This window comes from Schistocerca americana, chromosome 2, assembly GCF_021461395.2.
Source record: "Schistocerca americana isolate TAMUIC-IGC-003095 chromosome 2, iqSchAmer2.1, whole genome shotgun sequence".
Lineage (NCBI taxonomy): Eukaryota > Metazoa > Arthropoda > Insecta > Orthoptera > Acrididae > Schistocerca > Schistocerca americana.
This window is the reverse complement of record NC_060120.1, coordinates 389126071-389138510: the sequence shown is the minus strand read 5'-3', so window position 1 is coordinate 389138510 and position 12440 is coordinate 389126071. Positions and strand designations below refer to the sequence as shown.

The 12440-nt window shown below is 45.0% G+C and overlaps 1 protein-coding gene across 1 annotated transcript in view; it reads left to right on the top strand.

Annotated features, from left to right (window-relative positions):
• LOC124594044 (proline-rich protein 2-like) overlaps positions 1-12440 on the top strand; it is a 188642-nt gene that overhangs the window by 3177 nt on the left and 173025 nt on the right. The window contains exon 2 of the mRNA XM_047132395.1: positions 8581-8994. Within this exon, the coding sequence (XP_046988351.1) occupies positions 8581-8994 (414 nt within the window). The remainder of the gene's footprint in view (positions 1-8580; positions 8995-12440) is intronic.

Sequence of the window (12440 nt, the reverse complement as noted above, 5' to 3'; positions counted from 1 at the left end):
CAGCGTGACAGTGGACAGATGGGATGGAAAAGACACCGCCAATATACTGAAATAATAAGCATTACAGTTGATTATGTGAACAATTTTAGCAATTTTACAGTAATTTCAACACCGAGCAATGATGTGACAGCATGTTTCCCAATTTCAGAATCATAGCTAAGCCACCCCTTCTCCACTTCGCGAGTACCATTGCGAATGTGGATTGATGACTGTGCAATACGTCCATTCTTTGTTAATTCTCGAACACATGCATCATCAAAGTCTATCAGACAGTGCTCTACATATTTGTAACACCTCGAGCATAGTGCTTAATTTACGATATATCTCTATGCTGATGCGAGTCACAGAACAGTCTCGCAGTTATAGGGTATAATTAGAGACTGAAAGACTTCCCTCACACTCTCAATGACGAACCCGCCGCGCAGCACCATTACGGACTTAATCTGCAATCGTCCAGAAGTGGACCGCTAGATTCCACATCTCCTGAATAAATGGAGCTTGCCGAGTCCTCGCCCATCCAAGTGCCCAATATTTCTCTCGATGTGCCCATGTCGAGGAGGTTAGCACTCCTTATCGATGCATAGTAACAGATTTGAAAGCATTGTGATGTAATAGCGCAAAGTTAAGAAGAATAAGAAACGGGTGATTTTTATGCATGATGGAGCTGCAGACCAATGGAGTTTGAAGAATTTCTACGTAAACCAACCAAACTATCAACTTTAAAGTATTATTCCAGAGTCAAGGATCAGCACCTGGAAGGTATTGGTAAGAGAGAACATAAACACACGCACTCCTCAGGCTACAAAGTTCCGCACTTAAAATGGGCCATAATGTTAGATAGCTTGCGTTTCTGACCTGTCAGCCGTATGGAATATAGCGCAATTAATATTTCAAGCGCATGACACACATCCTTCTTCCTGGTTTCTCTACGATAAACTATGTTATCGAACTGTGAAATGAAAAAACTACTTCCTTAAAACATTGGCTCTGTGTGATACGAGCACAATATAGCTTTCCAGAGATGTATAGAGTCCGCTGTTCACATCCGATCACGGTTCAGAAATTATAGTATGCCTGCATCAGACCTATATATAAAGCGATCGTTAAGAACGGGGAATACCTCTCACAAGGAAACAGGTAAGCACATAGCAGTAGCATCCACCACGTGAAAATTACAAGTCATTCCGCCACTAATTCTGAAAACAGCACAGCTGTCAGGTAAATGTATACATGAGGACTGCACTGCCTCAGAAGCACCTATCGCTTACTTAGTTATCAAACTGAAGTCTCGATTTTACACCCAAGGTGAGACAGGGGATGGAGTGCATCGCGTAAATCATAGCTCGTTTAGAGGAATGTGTCACGTCGCATCACACTTGAGTTGTAAGTCCTCTGATGACCGACAGATTTAACATTAACGATCGCAAGTAGACAGTGCTTTAAATCACATACAGAACACGTGGCTCTATACGAGAGGAATGCAGGCTATGTCACGCGACTGATGCATCCAGACAGAACAGTGGAAAAACTGACTTGCAGCAACTTCTCCCTCTCCAGAATGCATCATCAGTCTTTCATTAAATCGAACCTCGTTACAGCTCCATCTCAATCGATCACACCGTCCATTCTCTGTCATCCTTTAACGCAGATGCATGTAAATTTAGGGGCAGATGGTTCTGTGTCTTCCTGAAAAACGTAGTCAACTCGCGTGTGTCACTAGTAGCTCAATAGACATACAGTATAATGCTGCTGCGACAGAAAAAAAAATTGACTGCTTCCGTGATCCCCTTCACTTCCATGTCGACGTTTCCCTGGATTCCTCTTGCTGCCGCATACTTGCCGCCATGTATAAATTGTTCTGCGCCGACCAGAAGATACGCAAGTACTTGCTCACTTTCACCGCATTTCTGTGTATATTCTGTCAATTTATACCTATTGCCCCGTCATTTTTCGAAATTGTATCGATTTTATGTTGGTTCTTTCCATGCAATCACGACATAACCTCTCGTTCTGTGTTCTAAAATTGCCTGTAAATGCAGTGCAGCTGCCAACATAAGCCTCCCGATCTGTGCATTTGGGCTGGGTGTTAGCATATTGATCATCTTAGCAAGACCAGTCACCTTCAGCGAAGTCCTTGTGACGAGGGTGTTTCACCCAGCCTGCATTATGTGTCAGTTACTGGCGCGCAGTAGGCCTTTATGTAGGATCGTTTTGTCACAAAATGCGGGCGTGAACGTTCATTTACATGCATTTATGTGCATTTGCGTGCGTAAACGTGCGCGACATTTATATGTAGAATCATTTTGTCTAGAGAGATAACACAAATTTGAGATAATGAATATATTTATTTATTCACGGTCTACAGCTATACATTCTATTATCATCCACTACGAAAAAGTCACTTGCTTCTTTTTTTTAATCGGTGCAACAGGAGTAGAGTATTTGGAAAATAATTGATTCTTATATCCCACAAATTCTGCGCGTATATCTCGCAATGTTATCGGCGCACTGCAGTGGTCTGGTATTTCATCAGTAAATTTGAGTTCAACATTTTCCACACCTATTCGATGAATAGCACAAGCCTTCGGCACTGCACTTATACAGGTAATAAAACAATAATCTTCTATGTGAATGTGCATGTGTGAAGCCAATTAATGATATAATTGTATACGGCTTGAACATATGGGAGCCATGTATTTCATTCATAGTTGTTATCGCCGAGTCAAGATTGAAAATGTTATCAACAATCGAGTGCTTCAGGTAAATACTCTGACCCTCGGCACTTTCAACTCTTAGTGTAGTATCATCATACATTGATAATATACTCACTGTTGACCGCTGCAGTAGATGTCCTGGTAGGAGTGGGGCGGAACATATTCTGTAATCATATGCCACTTCATTTATGTTTTCGTGCAATAGACGTCATTCCATTTGTAGTCTGAAAACCAAACTTTAATATTTTTAGACACATTTTCGAGCGCTAACACAGTTGACAAGCTACTGCCTTGTGATACTTCATTTCATAGATGAAGACTTTTAGAACCGCAAAACGTTAACACATAGCATGAGGCGAATAGTAAATGTGATGGTGAACTAGAGGCTGGTATATTCTCATCCACAACATCCACACCAGTGCGGTTAGTCATCTGTTCTTGCACTGATACTGGAATGCCTCTTGTGTATTGTTCAGTGTATAGCACCATACTGCACCGCGTATTATATCAACATATGATGTGTATTACCAAATATGGTATTACGTTGCAGTAAATGTTACCCACTGACAGGTTTGAAGAAAACTGACTGTGAGTAACCTAATGGATTTGGATTATCGTACTTGAATCTAATATAACAGTAGAAAACAGAAAACTAAAGATTGAAATTTGGAAAATTTTTTAAGTATCCAAGTTTACTTAAATGAAATAAAATACGGTTGCCAGCCTAATTAGGCATAGGAATATGAAAAATTCCTTTTAAAGAATCTGTATTGAATTTTGGTAAAGGAAACCTACCATTACTTCTTTCCCAGAGAAGTGCAATGAACTCTACCATAACCACACAAGTGGTACAGTGAAGCCAGCAGTTATAATGAGTATATGCAAGTTCTCACAGAAACCGTTAACGACTTATTTCTTCTCAATAGTAGTTATTTTGTTGTATATGAATGATGTGATCACCAATGGTTATGAAAGTCAGTACTAAACCAGAAATTGTACACGGACTTAGTCCTATTTCAACAGTTACTTTACAAATAGCACAAAGATAATTATAAGTCACTTGCAATAAGACTTTTACTCTCTCTATGAAACAATCTTATTTCTATCTTTATGAATAAAAGTGTTATATCCCAGCCAGTAATGCCACCCGAGCCCGCTGCCAAAAAGGTTGGCAGCATCAAAGTCCGGACGCCGTCCGCATAAGCAGCGCCAGCGAGACAGGAAATCGCCGCAAGTCTGCGCGCGCCACCGCTGGCTTCTGGTTTCTTAAGCGCTGGAGTCGCGAGCGCTAGGACAGTTCTGTATTCGCCGCTCAGTTGTATACTCGCCACCGAATTGTGTACTTGCTAGTCAGTTGTGTGTTCATCGCAGCAGAGTTGTTGTTTGTCGTCAGCCGACGCCGACCTAGCCGCTCCGACTCGAACTAGACAGATCTCTGTAGACACGGAGTTCACTACTGTGTTTCTGTATCTTCGTTAATAAAGATAAGTACCGACTTTTATTTAATCAGAGTGTTTTGGTTTTCATCTTTCTGTTCACTGTTCCAGCGGACCGGTCGGCCCGCTATTAAAAGTGTGGCGGTGACTTCGTAAGCCGTTTCTACAGCGAATTGTTTGTCCCTACGAACGCCGCCACAAAACTGGCGACGAGGGCTTCCGAATTCGTGTGCAGGGCTGGTTCAACTTGTTTCTGGTTATACTAATTATAGCGATAAAATTTTGGGGGCTGGTTTAATTTGTGTTCACTATATCGGCCGAATTACAACAGTTGATCTTGTTACAGAGTCAGCAAATACAAAGTCTGGTGGAAGCAATCGCCAAACAAGCGGCTAATCCTCCAACACAAAAGGAACAAGCACAGGCAGCACCACCTTTCCGTGCTTTTGATGCATTAAGAGAAGAATGGCGAGAATATTTCGCGCAGTTGCAGGCGCACATGACAGTCTACAAAATCACGGGTACTGAGCGGCAGCTTTATTTAATTTCCACTGCAGGCGTGGAAGTCTATCGACTACTTTGTAAGTTGTTCCCGGAATCCAAGCCAGAAGCTTTAGACTATGACGTTGTTGTTAACAAGCTTGCTGAGTATTTCGAGTCGCGAGTTCATGTGGCAGCAGCCAGATTCAAGTTCTTCAGATTAAAGAAACTGCCACATCAATCTAATAAACAGTGGTTAACAGATTTACGGGACCTCACCCGTCAGTGCCGATTTAATTGTGTGTGTGGAGCGTCCTACAGTGATGTCATGTTACGAGACGCTATTACTCAAAACATTGCAGATTCTCGTATACGTGCTGCTATCTTAAAGTTGCCTGACCCGTCATTAGAGAATGTGATGAACATCATTGAAGCCCAAGATACTTTTGACTAGGCTGAGTGTGAGTTAGATCAGCCACGTATTTCTCAAATTGCCTGTGCTAAGCAAGTTATGTCCCGCCCGCGGCCCCACCGGCAGAGTCAGACTGTAAACACTAGCCGGCCGCGTCATGTTAAACACATTCGTCAGCCGCGTGTGCAAAATGATAGAGTTAAGTCTTGCCCTAAGTGTGTTCTTGCTCATCCTCGTGAACGTTGCCCGTTAAGAAACGCGGTTTGTCACTTTTGTCAAAGGAAAGGACACTTCCAGACTGTCTGTTTGCGTAAACGCAAGAACAATTCTAGTGCTGCCCAGCCCATGGATATTCATGTTCTTCAAAGCCAGCCCGCCCAGAAGGTCGCGTTTAAAGACTCTTCCACGGTTCGTGTGGGTAATAAACTTGTTCGCAATAAGCCACCCACCCAGCCCTCTGCTATGCGACCCAAGCGTAATTCAAACGCTGTAAAAAGTAATGTACAGACTGCAAGTGAAGCGGGAGTTGTTGTTCCACCCGCCCAACCCACGAGTTGTCGTAAGCAGCGAACACGCGCTAAACGCGCTGATTTGGTGTCTTCCGCCTCCACTGCACCGATCCAGAGACAGTGTAATAAACTATTTGTGAAGCTACGCATCCAGGATAAGACCTTCAATTTTCAATTAGACACTGGTGCGTCTGTGACTCTCATAAATAGTGCTACGTATGCGGCTATCGGCCGCCCTAAACTTTCAGCGGCAAAACATTCTTTGGCTACTTATAGTGGAGAACGAATTGCTGTGCTAGGTGTATGTAGCGTGCCAGCCACATTCCGTGGCAATACAAAAACAGTTTCATTCACAGTGCTCCGCGCTACAGACAGTGTAAACATTTTCGGATTAGACTGTTTTGACTTGTTTGGCCTGTCTATCCAAGACAATGTGTTGCAAATTAATTCTGTTGTTGTTCCTCAAGACAGCATAACCGATTTGTGTAAACAATACAGTGACATATTTAAAGACGAACTAGGTTGTGCTGCGAACTTTGCCGCTCATATTACGTTAAAAGATAATGCTCAGCCTCGATTTTTTCGTGCTCGTCCAGCGCCTCACGCCCTCCGGGCACCTGTAGCAGATGAACTTCGTCGTTGGCAAAACAACGGTGTTATTCAACCCGTTTCAGCGAGCCAGTGGGCTTCTCCCTTAGTTATTATAAAGAAACCGTCTGGCAAGTTACGTTTGTGTGCTGATTTTAAGTCGACAGTTAATCCTCAGAATGTCATTGATTCTTTTCCTTTGCCTAGACCGGACGAGCTGATGGATAAGTTAGGGGAAGCTCGTTTCTTTTCCAAAATTGATCTCCGTGAAGCATATTTGCAATTGCCCCTCGACGAGCAATCACAACAGTATTTTGTCATAAACACGTCGTTGGGGTTGTTCCGTTTTCTGCGTTTGCCTTTTGGTTGTGCGTCAGCTCCAGCTGTTTTTCAGCGTTTTTTGTCACAACTTCTGGCTAATGTGCCATCGTGTTGCAACTATTTAGACGATATTGTTGTGTCCGGTCGGACGCCTGCTGAACATTTCCGTAATTTGGAGTGTTTGTTTACGGTGTTGTCTCAGGCAGGCCTACGTTGCAACATCGATAAATGTTCATTTTTCCTTACGGAGATGGAGTATCTGGGACATGTTATTAATGCTCAAGGCATTCATCCCTCTCAGTCACATTTAGCAGCTATTCGTGATTTGCCCGCCCCTCGCAATCTGCATGAATTGCAAGCAGTTCTTGCCAAATTGACATATTATATTAGGTTTATACCTAATGCATCACAGATTGCTGCACCGTTGCATCGTCTCCGCCGTAAGAATGTTCCGTTTGTGTGGTCAGCTGATTGCCAATCAGCCTTTCAGCAGCTTAAAGAGGCTTTATTGAATGATCGTTGTCTGGTCCATTACGACCCTAACAAGCCTCTGGTGTTAGCTTGTGATGCCTCTTCTTTCGGCCTCGTTGCTGTGTTGTCTCACCGAGTCGGTAACACCGAACGTCCTATTGCGTTCGCATCTAAATTGCTAAACAAAGCTCAGTGTAATTATAGCCAATTGGACAAGGAAGCGTTGGCTATTGTGTTCGGTGTCACAAAACTCCATCACTACCTCTATGCTAGACCATTCTATTTAGTAACAGATCACAAGCCCCTGACGTCACTGTTTCATCCGTCTAAACCAGTTCCTCAGCGGACAGCTCAGAGACTACAACGTTGGGCTCTTTTGTTATCACAATACCAGTATGAGATACTGTATCGCCCTACAGCTCAGCATGCAACGCTGACGCGCTTTCTAGATTGCCGATTGCTGCGGATGATGTCTTCGATTTCTCTGACGACTCTTGCCATCAGATTGACGCCGATGAGCATCAATCCCTCCGGGATTTTCCGATTGATTATCGTCAGGTGGCACGTGAGACAGCTACGGATCCTCATCTGAGTTTACTATTACGTTTTGTTCAACGTGGTTGGCCGTCCAAGGCAAAGGACATATCGGATCCTGTGGTTCGTCGCTATTATCCGCAACGTCATCTGTTGTCTGTTTCGCACGGAGTTTTGCTGTTACGCACCGAGAATGACCAGCTTCGTGTAGTGGTTCCCCAAGTGCTCCAATCCAAGGTCCTCGACTTGTTGCATCAAGGTCATTGGGGAGTGGTCCGCACCAAGCAGCTTGCCCGCCGTCATTGTACATGGATCGGCATTGATAAGCAGATTACGCAGATGTCTACAGATTGTTCGACGTGTGCCGAACACCAAGCTGCTCCGCCTCAACGCTATTTTGAGTGGGCACGCCCTGCCGGTCCCTGGCAGCGAGTACATATTGATTTCGCTGGTCCATATTGGAATTCTCGTTGGCTCATCGTGATAGATGCATTTAGTAATTTTCCGTTAGTGGTGCCCATGCAGTCTACAACGTCTGCACAAACTATACAGGCGTTGACTTCAATTTTTTGTATTGAGGGTCTTCCAGAAGTTTTAGTGTCTGACAATGGTCCACAATTTACCTCTGCTGAATTTGAAAGTTTTTGTTCTGCCAATGGCATTCTCCATGTTCTTACTCCGCCGTTCCACCCTCAATCAAATGGTGCAGCGGAACGTTTGGTACGCACATTCAAGGATCATTTGGACCGCCTTCGTGCTACGCACTCTCGTCAGCAGGCCCTCATCACGTTCCTATCGTCGTACCGGACCACGCCACGCGACGGCCCTTCGCCTGCGGAGCTTCTCCACGGCCGTCGTCATCGCACCCTACTACGGTTGTTGCATCCCCCGGATCGACCCGCCGCTTCTGAGCATTGCACGCGTTTTCAGCGCAACGACGCCGTTTTTTTTCAGAGTTTATCACGGTCGCCGTCGTTGGGAACGTGGTACCGTGATAAGTGTCCAGGGTCGCGGTTTTTATACTGTTCAAGGTGCTACTGGGGTGCACAGGAGGCATCAGAACCAGTTGCGCCGCGCTGGCCGCCCGGATTCTGCCGCTCGTTCTTTGTCCACAGATTTGGTCCGCGGCGGGTTCCAGCCGCGCCTTCCGACTTCGCTGCCGCCCCCAGGGCAGCAGCAGCAGCCGTCGCCGCTACCACGCCGACAGCCCGTCCCGTTGATGCCTCCCGCGCAGCTTCCTCCGGGAGCGCCCCAGGTGGTCGCTCCGGCGCCTGCGGTCCCTCTTCAGTCGCCACCGCCTTCGGAGCTGATGGACGTCGACCCCTCAGCCGGGCCGCCTTCCCAAGCGGTGGCTGTGCAGCCTGTCCTGCAGCCGCTTTCCTTGGGCACCCCCAAGGAGTCTGACACCGCAGCGCCTTGTCCGGCGCCCACTCAGCAGCCGTCGACGCAGCGTCAGGAGACGCTGCCTCTCTTCGTGGGTCCCGACGCCCCGTCGCGTCCAGTACCAGAAGCTGCGCCCGTGGTCACAGGCGTGCACCCTGACCTCGGTTTTCAGTCGGTGTTTCCCGAGGCCCCGCGCAGCCAATGCTGGGGTGCGGACCGGGGACTGCCACCGACAACAGTCTCCGCCCCGGTCTCTTCTGCTACGCCTGCGGCCAGACCCCTCCCCTGCCGTCGACGCTCGCCACGTCATTATTCAACGACGGTGCGGCGATTTGGGGGGGAGGAGTGTTATATCCTAGCCAGTAATGCCACCCGAGCCCGCTGCCAAAAAGGTTGGCAGCATCAAAGTCCGGACGCCGTCCGCATAAGCAGCGCCAGCGAGACAGGAAATCGCCGCAAGTCTGCGCGCGCCACCGCTGGCTTCTGGTTTCTTAAGCGCTGGAGTCGCGAGCGCTAGGACAGTTCTGTATTCGCCGCTCAGTTGTATACTCGCCACCGAATTGTGTACTTGCTAGTCAGTTGTGTGTTCATCGCAGCAGAGTTGTTGTTTGTCGTCAGCCGACGCCGACCTAGCCGCTCCGACTCGAACTAGACAGATCTCTGTAGACACGGAGTTCACTACTGTGTTTCTGTATCTTCGTTAATAAAGATAAGTACCGACTTTTATTTAATCAGAGTGTTTGGGTTTTCATCTTTCTGTTCACTGTTCCAGCGGACCGGTCGGCCCGCTATTAAAAGTGTGGCGGTGACTTCGTAAGCCGTTTCTACAGCGAATTGTTTGTCCCTACGAACGCCGCCACAAAAAAAAGGAATTACAGTAACTTTGTCTTTCATAGGCACAGACTTAAGTGGGAGCCCTCAAACTGTCCTTACAATTTTTATCACAGAAAGTACACAAAAATCAAAATCAACTTCAACTGCAATTCATATATTCGTTATTGGAGCAGGTTTATTCATTTTGGGCAACTCCAAATTGGGGACCCTTAAACTGTCCAATACCATAAAGAAAACTAAACACACTTTTCTGAGACAATATGTAAGGTGCAAATTTTGGTATTATTCTTTCACAAATTTCACTCATCTTGCAGGACTTTTAAAACAGCTTATGCCAGCGATTTCTCATACAGGTTGTTAAGTATGACTTTAAATACAGTTTTACTCTAACGAACTTCAAAATAATGAGCTTCCTTTTGTCATTAGCACAACCAATAATTTTCACTAACAGAATTAAATGCAGTTCATCTTTGAAGCACAAATACTTTGAATTAAAGGAAATCAAACATTAGGGACGTTTTCATAAATGCAATACTAACTACCTCCCTTGTTTCCAATGAAATCCACCGTGTTTCTATATCTCTTGTTGCATTCAGTTTCAAGCAACACCAACAATCACATATTTTCAATCTTTTACACATACAGGATACGCAGATGTTAGTAATTACGTGGAAGGAATCCTAAGAGGTATGATGAGAGGAACTAATTCAAAGGTTGGAGACACAGTTTAAACTAATTTGCCTTATTATTACAAATTAAACAACGCTTAAATGTACTGAATCATATATTGACAAAAATCTGACCTCTTAGATTTTGCTGAAGTGATGGCGCAATATTGGTGGTGAGTACATGGTGGCTACCTGGTCTCTCCTCTGGATGTAATTGGCTATATGATCTTCTTCTTGGCGACGACATTTTCAACATTAGGGCCTTTTCCATTAATAGAGGGCCATTTTATAGGCGTTCACACATCTGAGGCCTTTCCATATTACATCCAAGCACTGGAAGCCTCACAAAGCACCTGCGTAGCTCACTCATTTCCTGCTCAGACCAAACTTTCTAGCAGCTAGCTGCCGACTGATTGTGCTCTTTCCCTTGGCCCTCAGACTGAGTGCCACATTCACCTTTTAGCTTGCGCCAACCACAGTTTGGTGCACGCCGACTGACATCTATTACAAATGGGAAGTACCGCTGATTTTCATTTTATACAGTGCAAGTCCATAAGTATGAACCAGCTTGTACATAGTTGTAAACAAATATCTTTATTAAATCTTAAAATTTAAATACATTAACATGTCAACTTAAAAGCAACATAATTATATAACATTTTCCTACAATTAATACAAAGGCTTTAAATAGTAAAGAGACATTTTACACAACTTTCCACTTCATTACAATAGGTCAAAGACATTACATAGTGAAAAATACTCGACAATGAACAGAATTAATCAGTACAAAATATTTATGGTGTTAATTATGGTGTTACAAATGGAAGGTGCGTAGGATGGAGGACACTCCAGCGCAGCTTCTCAGCATGCGGATCTAAGGCGGTTGTCTCTCGTGGGGTGGGAGCTTATATGCAGGTTTTAGAAATGATAGACAATCCCAACAGAGAGAGATGTCTGCATGCATTGTGTTATGCATCTTTAATACAAAGTATTTATTTGCTGGACTGTATCCTTCCTCTTCATTTGTGCATGTATCAATGCTCACTTTGATGCTACATGTGGTGAACTGTGGATGCACTCCTCAGCTGAATGACTGCATGTAATACAGCTATTAAAACCCATCCTGTCTGGCACCAACCTCTCGCTAACTGAACACAGATAGCTCAGTACACACTGATATCTCGGCCTCTTGTGGCGGTAACACGAAATTAAGCCGCTACTGCTGTAGGTAGATAATAAATTTAAACAAATTTATACAAATTTAAAGAAATTTAAACAAATTACAATATATTCAAACTTAATAACATCATGAGCAGCCTCTAGTGGGGGCAACACCATACTAACTCCCTTCAGGTGCAGGAGTAAGCTCTTAGAGCAAAATTCGAAATTTCCGCCCATTTTTCAAGAGGCTGACCTGCCACGATTCCATGGTGAACATACGTGATGGTGGTACTGCCTCTAATTGTTTGAATAAAGACAGAAACTAAAGACTTATGTCCACCACAGGCTGAGTCCTTTCCCCCCCCCCCCCCCCAATTCCTAGGAAAATGTGGCAGTCGAATGACTTAGGTGAGTGGAGGAAGCCCAACCGCCCTTTCTTACCCGCCAGTTTCTTAGGTTAGTAGAGGTAACACAAGTGCCCTTTCCTTCCCACCATTTTCTTAGCAGAGGTAGCCCAGTTGACCTATATTCCCTCCAAAATTCAAACTTCCCACCAGGGGTGTGGCAGGGGGGAGTGGCAGTTTCTTGCCAAAAACCGCCATCTTGGATAACGGTACTCGCGTCACCAGCTGAAGTCACGGCCGCCATCTTGGATAACGGTACTTTGGGGTGGTGATCGCTTTGCCCACCTACTACCTGGGATGTAATTTAACATGGCGTCAGAGCTCATCGACCCTGTCCAGGAATTTACGGCAATTAGGAGACTTGTGTGTGCATGTGGTGCCAACTCCTTACAGCGACCTACCAATGCCTCATTGTCTCCATGCCACTACATGTCGCAGCTATTGTTTGTGCCTTTTCCTCTTGACAAAGGCTGAATGATGTAGTCATGTGAAATGTAATATGTAAAGACACTTGATGTTCTTGAC